Genomic DNA, 18,434 nt, shown 5'->3' with positions numbered 1-18,434 from the left:
ACGATGAGTTGGTACTCCTTTTGTACCGAGAAATTGGAATTTTAGTCTAATGAGGACTCTCGCAAGTCTACCCCTAAGTATGTGTACACTCTAAATGGTTTTTGTTGCTTTTATAGCAACAAAGGAAACCTTTTGGCCTATGGGTATTTCCCTTGGCTATATCATTTAAGATATTGTTATGTGACAACAATGGGACGGTGGCATAATCTAAAGAACTAAAGTACCATTGAAAGATGAAATGCATAAAGAAGAAGTGTTACCTTATTATGAGATAGTATAGAGAGGTGATATGACTGTGGAGTAGAATCTTTCTACAACATCTAGCTGACTTTTAGGGTTAGTGGGAGTTTGTTGGGATTAAGCCCCAAAAAGCAAGACATAATGTAACAATGTTAGACTTAACTATCCTCTTGTTATCCCCTTAGTATATTGACATTGATTTGAGTATTCGGCCCATGTCTCTTACATTTTACATGACTTGGGTGCATTAGGAGTTGCATAGAAGATACAAGTCATGGGTTCCTTGTAAATAGATAAGTTATCCACAGTTGGTTCATGGATTTGGGCAATCCAATTGAGACTATAGTGTACCACCTCCTAATTGAAGGGATGATTTGTCTTGGCCGTTATGATGGGTTTCTTATGGTGAGTGTACTAGTATATGTGATGCACATTGGATAGGACTGGTGAATCATGACATAAGGTTATCAATTGTTATGATTCACTAAGCTACTATATTGCATGGATTTTCAACCTTGAGAGGATATTGAGCTTGTGCCAAAATTAACAAGAGGATTTGACCAATGGGTGAGACCCTAAAGTGGTCATATATCTCTATGAATTGGGTCACTATTGATGGAGGTTGGTGGCAATAAGTATTCTCAATAGAGGTACCATGATATCTTATGGGATTGAGACAGTATGTCTCATTGGGTGATCCAAAGGACATGTGATCATGAAATATGTGGCCACAGTAATTCCTTTAGTGGAATTTGACATATGCTCATTAAAGTTAAAATATGTCAGTTGATCACATAATAAGTGGATTTGTAACTCAAGGATTTGAGAGGTAATCTTGATACGTGATAGCATTACCTTGTTAGATTATGGACATCAGTTCATGAGAAGTCTACATGTAGTGGATATTAGGTCACGGACCTGAACACTTGGTGTCTCGTTGTAATTTACATAGGGTATTAGAGTGCAATTGACTCTTTGTAGTGGGATGTTGAGTCAATTTCGGAATTTGATTATGAGGGAAACAGTACTCCTATGGGTCTTAGTGGTCCTCGATCTGAGCTCATATTCCTTGATGACACGGTTTATGAGGATTGAATGAGTTTTAATTCACTTTTGTGCATAAGGGTTTTTTGGTAATTACATAAGGTAGCACAGAGATAAGTGAGTGACATCTTTGGACTGGGCTAATTGATTAATTAGGGCATTGTACGGTTAATTAATCAATTAGCAACCTTTTTGAGTTAGTTTAAGTGCCCCAAGCCCATGGTGAGCCTAAGTCACTTAAGCCCAATAGGAAGCCTATAAATACCCCTTTAGGGGTTAGGGTTTCAATGTCTTGCCATTCTTTCCTTTAGTTTAGAGAGAGAACCTCAGCCCCAACCCTTGAGATCTCCACTATCTTAGTGCTGAGACATAAGGAAGAGTTATTGGACGGAAGATCATGGTGTTTACGAGATCTACTACTACTTTGGGGTCATCTACATTGATTGGAATTGATATGGGAACATTCGGATCAAAGGTATGTGACTTTATTCTCTAGATCTATGTTTTTTATGGTATTCTTATTATTTTTGAATACATGTTTATCCATTGCGATAAATTTAGAAAGCATAGGATAGATCTACATGCACCCTACACGATCCAGGGCAAGGGAATGGAATAATCCGGGGTTCCCAACAATAAGACACTCGAGAGTAGGTATATTTGGAAAAGGTAAAACAATGTAAAATCTCTTATATATTTACTAGATTCAATGATAGTTGTTTAATATTTTTTAACATTTGTGGAATTTATGGAAGACATTGATTTGGATTTCTACTTACCATTGTGCTTTTATGCGTGATTGATATTTTCTCTTCATTAGTACAAACCACCTGAATTTTAAAAGCCGAGTAAAGTAAACAATGAAGTGAATTGCCTTACTACTTATTCACCCTCGAGTGTCAAAACTGAGGAACGAACTCACAATGTAGAACAAATTTTCTTGAATCATCAAATGAAGTGGCCCATGTGGAATTTGTTAATGGTAGATTTTTGAATTTGGTGGATCATATAAACACACAAGTGAGTGACTGCCACTGCCTATTTTTCTGAAAGTTGCATCTAATTTCCATAAATGTTTTCAACTCACACCATTACAAATGTTTTCCAAAACAGCATTAAAAATTGTATGTATATTATTTTGGATGTTAAATAGAATGTAATATCATCAAAATAGTGGTAGGTGAAAGGTGAAGAAAAAAACTTTTTTCGAGCCTTTTAAGTAAAAGAATAGCATGTTAGTTAAACAACTGTGCATATCTACTACAAAATGTATTGAAGAAAATTATCCTTTGACAATGGAGACCTAACATTAGACAACATGTGCAAGTTCATGGGTTCTCCCAAACACATAGAATGAACAAAACCTTATTTTTTAAAGTTCACTAATGATGAAATGATGTTAGGAAGAGCAAACATTGGTAGTCAAACAGAGGTCCTAGAGAAACTAATTAGGTTAATATCTTGGTATAGTAATGATAAAATAACTAGCCAATGAAGGAGAAAATTAGAAGAGAATGATATTAAACCTTGTCCAACATATACACACATAAAGTAAGAAGACCTCTCCGAGTCAAAACTGTAACACCAAGGATTTTTTAATCCAATGACCAATCTTTATGGAAGTAATTCCTCATCTTTGATGAATGGATTATCCTTTGGAATAGAGTAGTTTCCCTATAGGGGAAGTGTACTTATTTATGCTACACCTGAAAATATATGACAAGTTCTATGTGATAAACAAAAAGTAACCATGTAAAAGAATTGAACTAAGCAAGTAGAGTCTACTTCTTGATAATACACGTTTCGTTGAAAGTGAGGAGAAAAAGTTCAGTTTCCATATTCATCATTTTTTTTTCCATTGTTTACATTTCCAAGGTGATGCCAAAGCTAAATATACTTCCCTCATCCTCTAAGTTAGGACATGCCTTCTTAGTTATTCATTTATGATATATTTATTCATTGACCACCCACACTCTGCTACTGTTTGCTATTTGAGGGCAACTAATAATCTAAATATTCGGTGGAAGGAATTTAATTTTGGTGTTTGGGCCTTAAGTTTAAGGTTGCCTTTCAAGTGCAGATCTACCTACATGTAGGGTTGTGGCCATGGGGACTAGAAAACTACCAAGGCTAACTGTTATGAAGTTCAGTATTCTTGTCATAGTCCCCTCTCGACAGAAGAACCCTCAACTGTTGATGCTCTCTTTTATGAAAGTAGTATGTTGTTTGTTGTCCTATACTTGCTTTATTATTGAAGGCCAAGGTGTTCCCCCTCAATTGCTTGTTGTCCTGTATGTGGCCTTCTTGTCAAAACTTTTAGCTACCAATCAGAGTTGGAGGGTGTCTACCTTACATTAGGTTGAACAAACAACAAGTAGTCATGAAATATGTTGAGAACAACCCATTTATGTGAGTATGCATTGATATGAGATGATAGATCACAATGATGGTATATTTCTATTTCCCATAAAAACATGCCACTAACTTAATTGATTGAACAAACATTTGTTTACTCTTCCGATAATTCCTTGGTTCTTTAAACTATGTCACTACCCCATTATTATCACAAAATAGGGTTATAGGCAGTACAACAAAGGAACCACCCGAAGTCCCATGAGGAACTTCCTAAGGCAAGTGTCTTCTAATTGGAGCCAAAATATGTGCTCTAATGGCACATATTCGATATGATTTGGCACCAAAGGACATTCAAATCACCCAACTTGACCTAAATCAATGCTAAGGCCCTAACCATGAGTTTAATTTGTACTTCAGAGACTTATCTTAGGTTCAAGGGAAGAAAAGGATACAAGTTGAATCACTTTAGATTTTGAAAGATCAAGAAAGGGTTAAATGAGGAAATAAGTGAGTCAAGACTCATGGACCATGAGGAAAACCAAGACGAGGATATCATGAGTTTGGAAGATGAGAAATGACCATTATGGAGTAAGAAAGAAGGCAAGAAAACATAGGAAATGAGGCATGAAGCAAGATTCAGTTGTATGGAAATTTAGAACTAAAAAAATCTAATGGCAATATATACTCTGACTTTGAGGACAAATTTAGAGCAATTTCCTAAGTCCATTTTATACATATTATATATCGTTTCGAAGCTTGGGAAGTCAAGAGTCTAACGCTTCAAATGGTGTGCAAATCGGAGCTGAAATGAAAAATTTATGGCCACTTGAAGACAACTGCACCAAGTTGAAGGGTCATTTCGAAATGATTTCGAAATCCACTTCGAAATAACACCAATTTCAAATTCACCCACTACCACTTTGATTTTTCACTTCCTCTACCTTGGGAATTGCATCTAGGGACTCCATCCACCCTAAGTGGACCCTACACAACTAGAAATCACCATTTTATTTTTTATTTTAAAATCATTTTTAGGAAATTATTTTGTAATAAGTGGCCAATGAGAGTATGCCACATGTTAGGTAATTGATGATATTATATAAACTCTTTTAATTCTAAGTTTTAGGGATCTTGGATATTTTTTTCCGTAGAGTTTGACATTGAAGGTGGAAGAAGACGAAAACTTTGGTTTGTTTTCTTTTTCTTCTTTATTAAATATATTGTTTTAGGTTCTTTTGATTCAAATTATGGATTTTTACCCTATTATGGATTGTGAATGTGACATCACCCCCATGAGAGGCTAAGAGCCAACTTGGGGCTTAAAGCATGAAAACCTAAGGGCTAGGAAACTTACAGGAACAATGGGTAAATTATTATAACAATGAGATTAATTATTGGTTGGGTGACAATTTATCATTTTTATTTTATTTTATCCTTGTGAGTTAGTTTAGGGAATGATACGATATGTTATTACCCAATACTAGTGATTCTTGGTAATTCTTGATCATTGGTTATCCTCGTCTTCCCTATCATTATTTGCCCCAAAACAAAGCTATAATGAGTAGGAATGGTTAAAAAACCAAATCTTAAACTAGTAATCAATCTCATTCATTTGATGGTTTTAGGAATCTGCTTTAAAAGCAAAAATTAGGTTTCATGCAATTTTGAGTTATAGAACTCAACTTGATTACGAGTAGCCAAGGATCTCAAAACCCTAAGATCATATTACTTAAAAGACCCTTGTTTTCTCTAATTTCTATACCTTAGGTTGGATTGTGGAAAGCCTCAAACTTGAATCAATCGAATTTAAAATCAATATCCCTTTTGTTATTAATTTAATTTCTTTTACTTAGTTTCACATTATTCTCATATTGTTTTTCACTTTAAGATTTAAACGAAAGCAATTTATTTATTCTAGTATTGACAATTTCCGTAAGCTAGTCCTTGAAGACGATACCCGGAGTACTACAAAAGTCATAGTGACTCTTTCTTTAGTTTTTCTTGACTAGAGTTGTTACGTAAAAAGGCTAAGTATTTTGGTACAATAGAGAAGTTTGGTCAAGTGTCTTCCTTAGTAACTATGAAAGTTGCAACATACTTTGTTTCCATAGTAGATTTAACATTGTAACATACTTTATTTCCATAGTAGATTTAGCAATGTAAGATCACTTCACCCTTCTCCAACTAATAATTGCTCCATTTAAGAGTTCTTATTAGATTGAATGCCTGAATCTATGTATCCAATGGGCACTGACTCATCACTATGGCACACAAGCATATAATCTCTCATTCTCTTAAAATACCTAAGTATATGGTTGACTGATGTCCAATGCTCTGGTCTTAGATGTTAGGATAAAAACCTTAAAAGCATGACATCATGTAATAGATATGGAATTCATTATTCATTAATAATATTCTAGGTTTACTTTTATCTATCCTTATTCAATGCATTAGACTCTATGAGCATTATGGCCTAGAATTTCTAGCATTGTACATAACTTGCGTACATTAGAAGTTGCATGGAAGATCCAAGTCATGAGTTTCTTACAAATAGATAATTTGTTCACAACCAATTTATGGACTTAGGTAACCCATTTAAGACTATAGTGCACCACCTCCTAATTGGAGGGATGATTGGTTTTGGCCGTTGGGATAAGGCTCTCATGGTGAATGCACTAGTGTGTGTTCACATTAGACAAGACCTACAGTAAGTCATGACATAAGGCTATTGGGTAGTCATAACTTCACCAGGTTGCTATACTGTGTAGTCTCTTAACCTTAAGAGAATATTGAGCTTGTGCAAAAGTTAGTAGTGGTTTTGACCTATGGCTGAGATCATAAGCTGATTGTATATTCCTTATGGTTTGGGTCACTGCTAATGGAAACCGGTAGCAATAGGTATTCTCAATAGAGGCACCATGGTATCTCATAGACTTTGAGACAATGTGTCCCATTGGATGATCCTAAGGACGTGTGACCATAAAATATGTGGGCCCGCAGTAATTTCTTTAATGGAATTTGACATGTGCACTTAGTGAGCTAGAATATGTCATTTGATCACATAATAGGAGGATTTGTAACTCAAGGATTGTAGAGGTAGTCTTGAAAATTTGATAGCTTTCATTTTGTTATTCAAGAAATGACCAGTTCATAAGGAGATCATATACAATGGATAGCAGGTCACAGACCCGAGAACTTAGTTTTTTACTATAATATACATAGGGTACTAAAGTGTAGTTAACTTTCTGTAGTAGGACGTTGAGTTAACTTCAAAATTGAATTCTAAGGGAACCAGTATGTCTTATGGGTCTTCGTTATCCCCGCTTTAAGCTCTTATTCATTGATGACATGGTTTATCAAGGTTGAATGAGTTTTTAGTTCACTTTTGTCCATAAAGGCATTTTGGTAATTACATAAATTTGCACATAGATAAGTGAGTGGTATCTCTAGATTAGGCTAATTGATTAATTAGGGTCTTGTGTAGTTAATTAATCAATTAGCAATCTTTTTGGGCTAGATTAAGTGATTGAAGCCCATGGTGGGCTTAAGTCACTTAAACCTAATAAGAAACTTATAAGTACCCCTTTAAGGGTTAGGGTTTCCAACGTCTTGTCATTTTCCCTTTACAATTCATATAAAGAACCCTATCCTTCAACCTTGGGATCTCCACTATCTTAGTGCCTAGACACAAGAAAGAGTCATCAAATGGAAGATCATGATGTTTACTAGATTCATTATGACTTTAAAGTAATTTACATCGATTGGAATCGATTCGGGAACATCTGGATCAAAGGTATGTAACTTTTTTCTCTAGATCTATGTTTTTTGTGATATCAATATTATTTTAAATACTTGGTTTTCCACTGCGATAGATTTAGAAAGCCTAGGATAGATTTACATGCACCTTATGAGATTCAAGGCATGGGAACAAAGTAATCCGAGGTTTCCAACACTACATTAGATTGATATCTACTCATCATATCTGGTCTAACACATAACATCACATATATAAGGCTACCTACTACAAAGGTATAGGAGCGTTTGTGTGCTTTTCCTTCTTAGGTGTCCTAAAATACCGATCCTGAGAAAGAGGAACTCCATGTTTGAATGATAGTAACCCCTCTTAGAGTCCTGCATTACATACTTGATAAAAAACTTGTCAATGTACATGGCTTAAGATAAAACAATCTTCTAATTTTTATGGTCCCTAAATACCTTAATCCTAGAATATACTACAATTCTTACAAATCATTCATATAAATATTATATAGATAATTAAATCTTGACTAATGAGAATAACCCTACATCATTGCCAATGAATAGAATGTCATCAATATACAAAGTTAAAAACACCACTATGTTTTCCTACACTTTTTGTACACATAAGGTGCATCCTTGTTTTGATCAAAGTCAAAAGTTTTGACTACCTTATAGTTGCATCATGTAAATGCTCTTATCAAAAGATAGTCATCCAAGAACATTTCTTGACATCTATGTGCACTATCTCATAATCGAGATGCACTAGAATAGATAATAGTACTTTGCTAGATTTGAGCATGGCAACTAGTGAAAAGGTTTCCTTCTTATAGTCAAAATTAGGTTTCTAACTACAACCTTTAGCTACAAGCCTAACCTTATATGTCTTAACATTTCCATCTACTTCTCTCCTCCTTTTCAGGACCCAATTTCACTCCATCGGTTTTATCCTTTTAGGTGCTTCTATAAGATCCCTGACTTTGTTGAAATATAGAGATTATAACTATACCTCCATAACTTCTTTCTATATATGAGCATCCATATCATTCATGCCTTCATTGTAATCTATAGGGTTGATGTCATGTTCCTCTAGAATTGCCTTGAAAGACTCTCCTAGATACATAAAGGTGCATGCATCTACTCTTCCTAAGGATATAGATTTAAGTACAACAGAAACAGTTAAGATTAGAACCTTAGATTTAGGGCTCAAAAAACTTTATCTTTGATTTGAATGTTCTAAGTTCAATTCCAATCAATGAAGTGAATGAAAAATATCTTGAATATATCACAAACTTCCAACTAATGAGTCTTTTAGACCTTGGCAGTAGAAGAGGGTAGACTTCTCTCTTTGGAGAAATGTAGGTTACGGTTTTTTCTCTTAAAGTCAATGGCTTAGAGTGTTCAACCTTAAACCCTTAATGAGGTTTATATAAACTTCCTTATGAGATTAAGTGGCTTGAGCCCATCTTAGGCTTGAGCCATTTAATCTAACCTATTAGGTCCTAGTTAATTAATTAGCCCTATTGGGTTCCAATTAATTAATTTAACCCAATCTAGAAAGACCATCCATAAGTTCCTATGCAACCTTGCATTTTTATCAAAATAGCCTTATGCACATATATAAATAAAAAAAAATCATAAATCCTCGAATACAACATGGCACTAAAGAGTGTGAGTTCGAGCGGGAAACACTAGGGCTCATAAGAAAATATTGGCTTCCTCAAAATCTAATTCTAAATTCAACTCAACATCCTACTATAAAAAAATCCATTCTACTCTAATATCCTATGAAAATTATATCAAGAAATAAATTCATTAAATTAAATATAATCAATTCCTTATGCCTATGAATTACTAACCACTATAGGTAGAGTTCTTATAAACTGGTATCCGTAATCTAACAAGGTATGAGTTATCATTCTCTTGAGATTACATCTACCATCCTTAAGTTTTAGATCCTCCTATTATATTATCAACTGACATGCTCTAGCTTACTAAGAGGTATGTATCAAATTTCACTATAGGAACTACTACAGCCATAGATTTCATGATCATTACTCCTTAGAATCACCCAAAGGGGTACATTGTCTAAAACTCATGAGAAATCATGGTATCTATCTTGAGAATACCTATTACCACTTGCCTTAAGCAATAATGATTTAATTTATAGGGCGTATATGACCACTTTAAAGTATCACCCATAGGTCAAAGCTAGTGATGACCTCAACATTAACTTTGTTTACCCATTGTTTCAAAATGCAACTTTCCTTCGAGGTTTTGTTATGGTTATGGAGAGGTTAGAAGAAAAGAACCAAAAAAAAGAAAAGGAAGGTGGGTGTCTACACTCGTATTTAAGTTTTTTCACTTATGGGTATTTTTGTGATAAAAAAAATTCATAATTTAGCTAAGGGTGTAGAGAGTCTTAGTTGGTGCAATTATAAATTCTCTTTCTAAAATACTTACGACTTGTTTGGACATTATTTAAAAAAAAAAAAAAATCTAATTGAAAACATGTTTCTACTTAAAAGCATATTCAACAATTTTTTTACACAACAATTTTTTGATAATTTATTTAAAAATAAGTTGTTTTTTAGAACAAATTTAAGGCATTTTGATTTTTTTTTTACAATATTATGAGAAATAATTTAAAATATGAAGAATACTTTTGAAAATTTTACATTGTACATGATCGCATAGTAATTTTATGGAAAATGAATTAAGAAAACTATTTTTCATATTTAAGTTTTTCAAATGGAATTTTACTTTTAAAAACATTTGAGAAGTGTTTGTGAGAACTTTCCTAAAAAATTGTTGTCTAAAAATTGCTTTGAAAAATGTTACTAATCAAAACCTTGAACTCTTCTTTGACTTTGTTTCTTATGCATTCACCTTCTTCTAAAAATGTGATAATGCTAACCCAGATAGAACTAAAATCCCTATACCCACTAGTGTCTTAAGGTTTTTAAAGGATAAATAAAGCAAAATTACAATATTTCCAACAAATAAAAAATAAAAAAATAAAAAAATAAAATTAAGGGCGTAATGAAAACAACATAAAAGTCACCATCCAAGTAAACATTGGGAAGTATAACCCCTTCCATATGCACTAAAGTAGCAAGAGCATTTCCAATGTAAAATTTTAAAATCACAATACTAAACTCATTTTATGGCTTCGATAATTGCTCTTCGATGTTAGTACTAAAAAAACAGCATCAAATTTTAGCACAAGACTCCATTGTAAATGCTATGTTTTTTTAACTAATCATCATTCGAAATATTCTTTCATTTTTTTTTCTTTTTTTTCTATGTCATGTTTGAAAATATCAATTTTTTTTCTCCTTTTTCTTTTAGTTTTAATAAAATCTCAATTTTTTTTTTTTTTTGAGTTTTTCTAAGAACTTTCTTTACAACAAAATTTCAACTTTTTCCTCTAACTTAGCTTTCAAAATTTTTAGCAGAATATCAACTTTTTTACATTTTTTTTTTTCTTATAATGTTCTTTAAACAGGGTCTCAACTTTTTTTCTCTCAGCATTTCTTTTTTCAAAATCTCAAACACGTTTTGGCTTACAATGAGTTGTCCAATGATCCTCAATAAAATGCCGACTAGATGGACTTGGGGGCTGTGTAGGTGGGTTCTTAATTAATGTCTTTGTCAATGTAGAGATGGGCCTTCCTTGCTTTTTGCACAAAAGAGAGAAGTGAGAGGGATCCGGGAAGAAATGGGGTTGCAAAGAAATGAAACAGGTTACTACCATAAAATCCTATATCCATATTATCTCCTTAGTCCTCTTATGTGTACAATGGCAAATACTTCCTAGGTACTACAATTCAAGATTCTTACACTTCAGAATTCTATAGAACAAAACATGACTAATAAAGCATGTGAATCAGACAATTCTATAGACTCAAGCTCCTTCCAAGCCTTGAGATTCGTCCACAAGATCTTTCGAGCACATCCAATAGGCAAGCCAAGTATGCACTTAGGGAATTCCTTCACCAATCTTCAAGCTCAACATTGGGATATCCTATCTTGTAATCCTTCCACACGTCTAAGATTAAGGTTTAATACTTCTAAGCATAAATATGCCCCTTTGGAAGCTTTTAAAGGTCTCCAACAATGTTCATCCTCATTTAAATCTTTACCGTTCTTCATTCTTATCTCAGTCTCTACCATTCTTCTTCTTCATTGCTAGTGTGTAACAGAAATAAAACTGATTTTGTAATAGAAATAAAACCAATGGAGGATTCTCATGCCTCCATGGATGGATACTCTCTCCTCCTAGGGTGAAGGTAAGTATGCTTTGAGACCCACTTCTTTGACACTTTTAACTCAGTACTAAAATCATTTATTAAGAATTTCATTGCATACCAAGGAGAAATTTGTGTATAGTTTAGCATGTGTATTAGTGTGCCTAGAGTTAAGATTGTAGATGATCATGGTCATGGTGTTATGGATGTGATTAAAACCCTTTTGGTCACAATCCCAACTGTAGTTGGCAAATCATTTGATCAATTGCCATATACAATAAGTACCTTGATAGTATGGTTTGACTAGTCATAGAGGTAATGGAGCTCACAACTTGTGCATTGGCATTATATGTATATTAAACATAGATCACTGACTAAATAATTTCATTCAATTATTGTCACTTAGAGCTTGAGCATGACTGCTTTATTAAATTGCAAGTAGCGCTTATACCTAAAATAGTCGGTAGGTCTAGAACTCTTGCATCATGCGCTTTGACTTATTCATGTTTATGATAAATAAGATTTGTAATAAGAATATGTAAGATGCATGATGTATTGAGCCTGTGAGCATGTTGATTTGAATAAGAAATCTAGGTAAAAAGGATACTATCAGTAATATCTAATTTTAATGCTTTCAAAATTGAAGTCAAAGCAATCCAAAAATGCTAAATCATACACCGTGTGTGTCCGTCCTTTACTTGTGTGATTAGTGACATAGGGCACTTGCCCACAATATCTATATCCATTATAATCAATTCTAACAAGTCATTCCTCAAATAACAATAGGCCTCACCATATTGATAATTTTAGCAAGCTTAAATCATTCCATTCTACATACCTGGGATATGAAACTGAAGCTGCCCCACAGTTTGTACATTCCCCAGAATCATACGACTAAACTTCCTGCTCATGGACAAACAGCTGCCCTCAACTCATTTAAATTCAAGATGGCATCTAATGAAAATCCTCCATAAACTAAATGACATCAAAATGGAAATTACTAGGCCAGCTTTCAAATTCAATGAAAAAGGAAATCTCAAATCAATATCACTTTGGTTCAATATGCCCTCTTCAAGAGGCAGCCTTACTATTTTAAGCTAAACATTTGCTATATATATATTCTTTTCACCAATTCCTGCAACTGTTTTACAAAATTTTACATGGGCTTGATGCTTTCCTCCAAAAAATGTACCAGAATCTCTTGCATGCTTGTTATGAGCACCTTCTGTAAGAGCAAAAAGTAGATGGAATAAGCAAATGCAGTCCCATACATTCCCATTGGAATGTTAAAAGGATCTATTTGGTTGGATAAACCAAGAGAACCATCATAAGGATTTCCTTAATAGAAACAATCATGAAGAAAATAAGTTTATTAATATAAGATAAAGAGTACTGGGTGAATGATACATACAAAAGCAATGCTCTAGGAGATGCTGAAATTACTTCATATTTCGTGGTCAGGCATCCCCAATAAAAGGTAACTGGGATCACTGGATCCGGGCAGTTGAACATACTCTGATCCCCTCACATGGACACTAAAGCAAGCTACATTAACAACATATTAAACAAGGGATTCAGTACAAGTTTAGAAATTATTCAGAACACTGTCTACTGCATGAGAGCAGCAATGCATGTCAAAAAAGAATTTTAAAAATATCCTTTGAATCAAATTGTATCATATCTTTTTAATCAAGAAAAAGTTCAGGCACAAACACTTCTGGCACAATAGAATTCATGCGGGAAAAAGATCTGGAAATCTTAAAACATTCTGGTTTCAGAAGTTGAATCATCCACACAAATGTGATTTGAGAATAAACAACAGAACAAAAGGATTCTCATGGCAGAACTGCATAATCATCTTATTTAAAAGGCTGAAGAGTGAAGACAACCTCATCACCCTTAATGACGGTGTGCAACATCACCATTGAATGCATGCTTGAGTTCAGAGGATCTCAGAGATATGCAGTAGACTTAAGGCACTAATGAACACACCAACCAAAATTAGATGTATCTGCTACATAAACATGCCACTTAGGTTGGGTTTGGGAATGGGAATGAAAATAGGATGAAAATGGGGGTCGATAACGATACCCATGTAAAAAAGACGAATCAAAATCATGACAAGAGGGGAATTAGGTTTCCATAACAATAAACTTTTGATTCCTATTCCCATTCTAAAAACCAATCCAAACATGGTTATAAATGAAGATGGAATGGATTTCTCATTCTGATTCTCCATTCCAACATTCCAAACATGCCCTTAGTGATTTGAATTGGTAGGGGTGATTTATAGTAATAATAAAGAAAAACAATGATGCACATGCACATCAATATGAATGGCAGGCAGTATACAAAACTATGTATGACACTTGAAAACTGCTTGAATCTTGGTAAGACTCTCTCAAGTATAATCTGAATGGGAACCCAATTTTTACCATCATTTCACCTTGCCTAAAATTTAAATGTAGACCCAAGAAAATATGAGGTGATATTCGATAAAACAGAAAATTAAGTACAAAAAGTTTTAGTGTTGAATAATAAATATTAAAAATTATAAGTATTAAGATATCTTCTGAAATTTAAGTAATAATTTAATTTTACTATTTGCTCAAATAAGAAAGAATTGAAGTACTAAAATTCAATATTTTACAAATTTGGTCATAAAACCACAAATATGGACTTGAAAAATACCAAATCATAAATTTGAATATAACCTATTGAAATATTATGTAACTTTAAGTAGATATTAATTCAATCCATAAAAGGCCCACTATACTGTTTAAGATTTATTTTTTATTTATTTTGGGAAAAAAAAAGAGCACTTATTAATAAAAAGTTTTTATTTTAATTTTGATGAAATGTTTTTAATTTTGTATTTATGCCTAAGATATTAAAATTACATGCTCAATCACCTAAATAATTAAAATGAAAATAATATATTAATGTACTAGAAGAGTTTAAGTCTAATTGAAGACCTAAACAAATAAATAAAAAATAAAAAAATTGAAGGATAAAACTATAATCCCCAAATTTCAAGTTTTTATAAAGCACAGACCATGTTTTGCTTTAAGCAAGAAGTCAATTTTCAAAAAAGAAAATGATAAATATATGAAATTTTGTGTGATCATACACTTTTAAGACCCTCTCAATTTTCTGTTTTCCATTTTTCAATGATTGGCTCCTTTATCAAACATTCCCAAAGTAAAAGACTAGCAAATTTGATCATCTAAAAGTGGTTTCCTTGATCGATTCCCAGAAAAGGAAAAGTACCCTTGATATTATTTTCACATTTATTAGGAATGCTCCTTACAGTAAGAAATTTGATATGAGAAACACAAGGACATTTTAAAAAAATATGTTCAGGAAAAACACCATACCATTTTCTATTTTCATAACGCTTTGTAGCATTGTATCCATCTTTGTCTTCATATCTGTATTGTCATCCATATGTGGGGCAAGCAGGGTCAGCTCCCTATAGATATCTCGAACAAACCCGCATATCTTCTCTGCATATTCAAGTTCACCATCTGATATTCGACCAATTGCCAACCTCATCAGTTCTCCGGTCAAGTCTGCAAGCTACACGAGAAAACATCAGCAACTATTGCATGTCTATAATCTTTCCACAGCAGGCACAAGTTCCAACCATTTAGAATAACATAATAAAATATATGGTTCAACTAGACTACTCTAGCAATAGCAAAGATCTGCTTTAGAAAGGAAGAACTATCCACTTATTTCAAGTGTGCAATTACTGCTGCATCTATTAGTCCCCATTCATGCAAGGGGAATTATCACTAGTATTCAATTTCATCCCTAAACAGTAAAATAGAGCAAATTTCAGGCAGTTACCCCCAATAGATAGTCAAGGATATTAATCTGCAAAGGTTGATGAGATGGATCACTGAGAGGTAACAGAGTAGCATTTATCTCATCAAGAATCAAAAGAGTCCCATTTTTGCAGAAATTACATAGTGTAGCAGCTTCAACATATTCTTGCACCTGCGAAGGCCCAGACACAAAAATGAGTCAACTGAGTAGTTCTTTCCTAGCATTAGCAAGAAGGGTGTGAGGATGCCACCCCAGGAGAGTATGCTCGTCTTAGCTTCCAAAAATCAGTCCCTTGCAGTTCTTTTACAAGTCGGGATACATGCTGCTCAGTCACAGATGCAAGATCCTTTACTGCCTTATCCAGAACTTCATCTTTGTTGTTTTTACTGATTCTGTTATTTTTATAAAATTGCAACATCAACATAGACTGAATTAATAACCAAGAAGAAGTACTTGGTTATGCATGAGCATGACAGAAGTAGGAAGACTGACTAGCAAGCGACTTGTAGAGAACCTATAGGAGAGGAAGAACATTTGGATACCTGTGCACTTGAAATATGACCTTTTTGCTATTAATGGTGATATCTCGACTTGCTTTTACCACCCTTTCCCGTTTTTCATTCTACAACATAGATCAATTGCTGATATAAGCATTAGTGATATCAATAAATCAATGTAGAGCACATTAAAAACCATGTTACACCACTAAATTTTAAGCATGACTTGAGAGAATATGGATTTCTTATGGGACATTAATATTTCACAAGAAAAACACCATGCCTCATCTTCCCTCAATTAATACAACCTAATAATACATTTAGGTTGGATATGTAGTGTCAAATATGCTTGATTCCAAAGAGTTACCGAACATTTTTTCTCCTGGATTTACATGCATGATATGCTATTCTCTGTTAAACATGGCAATCTTGTGAACCATTACGTGCTCCCTACTCTAGATTAGCCATGCCACATCAGTCACATGATTTGGAGCAGACATGATGGTCCAGTGACTGGTTGATAAAATATGAATTCTGGATTCAATACAGCATCCTCAGTAAGTGAAGCTGAAGCACTGAAATACTTAACCTCTTGGAAAGGCCATGGCATTTGAAAAAATGGCATTATAACAACTCATCCAAATATGAATTTCTAATTCCAGAAAAAAAATTCAATTTCACTATGAAAACCACTGATATGGCCTGAACCAGATGCATCCTAAGCTCCACATAGTTTGAATTGTAATTCAAATCCTTCAGAACAAGCAACTAAAACCCATGGTTGTTGGTTCTTTAAAGCAACCTCATGCCTTCTGAGTACAAGAGTAAATTGATAGATAAAATTTTTTCCTCAAGTAAAGGAATTCATGAGAAGCAAATTTCATTAAAGAAACCAAAGCCAGACAAGCACATTATACAGACACAGAATAGAAATGCAGTGGTACAAATCCATTCATTAAAGCCAACCATTGAAAAAAATAAAATAAAATAAAATAAAAATGTTCACCCATCTAAATGTTTCCACACCCATGTCGCCAACAACAAAAAGCTGAAAACTGCTATCCTTCGTTGGCGGGGGGCTCCCTATCCTCAAAACTACAACTATTAAGTACTCCACATATATGCAACAAAGAAAGCAACAACGATTTGCCTGTTCCACCCAATAAACCACCAGCTATAGGACATAAGAACAGCTCAATGCCCAAGTATACAATGGTCCAAATAGCTCCACAAAGGGCCGCATCAATGGGAAGTGAGATCTTACCCATCTGTTAGATCTTACCCACCATAGCTTTTACCCTGAAAAACATTCATCTTCTCCGCCTTTTTCTTTTGCAGAAATCGAACATGAAAATGCCACACTCCCACTACTAAAACTTATCCTTATCAATCCTTCTGAAAGGGTTAAGACAAGTATGGCTGCATCTACTCATACGGAGTCAGATTGTACTTAAAATTCCTATCCTGGAGAAATAAAAAATAATCTCACTAATTGTGAAACTCTTTTAACACATTTTTTGTCCCCATTGCTGCAGAAAGCAACCAAAAGGCATCGTAGGAATGGGCTGAAACGCGATGTTAAGTTATACATACTTGCAAAGGATTATAACATAGCGAAATCAAGAGCTCAAAGACCCTTTATTGCAAGAAATATGCGAGAAGAGGCATAGAAAAATGGGGTTTTTCTTAAAAGCTTACAAGTAGATTGAGGTAGTCAGTGTAATTGGCGAAAGCATCTTTGATGGAAGATTCAGTGGCCATTGTCCTGGCCCGCTTCGGTGGGCTTTGCAATACAGTATCTGCAACTGTTTAATTGTATGTTAGGGTTTTCCCAGAATAGAGGGAGGGAGAAAGAGAACGTGCATATGTTACCTTGGGGGAAGCGGTGGGGTTTGGGTGCCATGAGAAACAACCTGTAAAATGCTGCAGAGTAAAACATGTGTCCCTCTGTTACTCCTCTCCAGCTTTGGGGTATTTCTCTCTTAGGTCAAAACTTTTTTTTTTCTTTAAATAAAAGAAATGTAAAATGTTTCTGCGAAAGAAATAATTAAAAAAAAAAAATCAGTTTTATTTTATTTCTAAAATATATCGGATATAATGTTTTGCGTTTTTACATTATTACAATTTTAAAAAATAAATATGCGACTTTCAGTAACAAGTAGGGAGGTGAGATGCATGACTAGCTACCCTTCGATCACCTTTTTGGGCCTTTTCGGTTTCGGCCCAAATTGTATTGCCACGCACATACAAGCAAAGCTCCTTTTTTACTTTTAATTTTGGGCTTTTGGCCCAGTTCAAGATGCTTAAGCATCTAACGTTCTCCCCTTTTCCCTAGTTCAAACTTTGAAATTTATTCTAACCAGGAGTTGGTCCGATCCAAAACTTAACTCAAGAATAAATCACATCTATATAAAAATGATATATTATAAAATGCATATTCTATCCAAATTCTGAAATAAGG

The 18,434-nt window shown here is 34.0% G+C and overlaps 1 protein-coding gene across 2 annotated transcripts; it reads right to left on the bottom strand.

Moving 5' to 3' along the window:
* Nucleotides 1–12,636: 12,636 nt before the first annotated feature.
* Nucleotides 12,637–17,971, bottom strand: LOC100242747 (uncharacterized). Of its 2 annotated transcripts, none has more exons than XM_002266648.4 (8): nucleotides 17,846–17,971; nucleotides 17,672–17,778; nucleotides 16,019–16,098; nucleotides 15,727–15,868; nucleotides 15,498–15,647; nucleotides 15,023–15,224; nucleotides 13,057–13,190; nucleotides 12,637–12,870 (listed from the first exon to the last, which is right to left on the bottom strand). In XM_002266648.4, exons 1-7 carry the CDS (start codon nucleotides 17,910–17,912, stop codon nucleotides 13,090–13,092), a joined length of 849 nt encoding a protein of 282 aa, XP_002266684.1. In that variant the 5' UTR covers nucleotides 17,913–17,971; the 3' UTR covers nucleotides 12,637–12,870; nucleotides 13,057–13,089. The 2 variants fall into 2 exon arrangements, with proteins under 2 accessions (XP_002266684.1, XP_010654096.1); XM_010655794.3 differs by having other exon boundaries at nucleotides 13,089–13,190.
* Nucleotides 17,972–18,434: the final 463 nt, after the last annotated feature.

The sequence above is a fragment of the Vitis vinifera genome, chromosome 1 (assembly GCF_030704535.1).
Source record: "Vitis vinifera cultivar Pinot Noir 40024 chromosome 1, ASM3070453v1".
Lineage (NCBI taxonomy): Eukaryota > Viridiplantae > Streptophyta > Magnoliopsida > Vitales > Vitaceae > Vitis > Vitis vinifera.
Note: the sequence above shows the minus strand (reverse complement) of the source record. Positions and strands in the feature narration are given on the sequence as shown.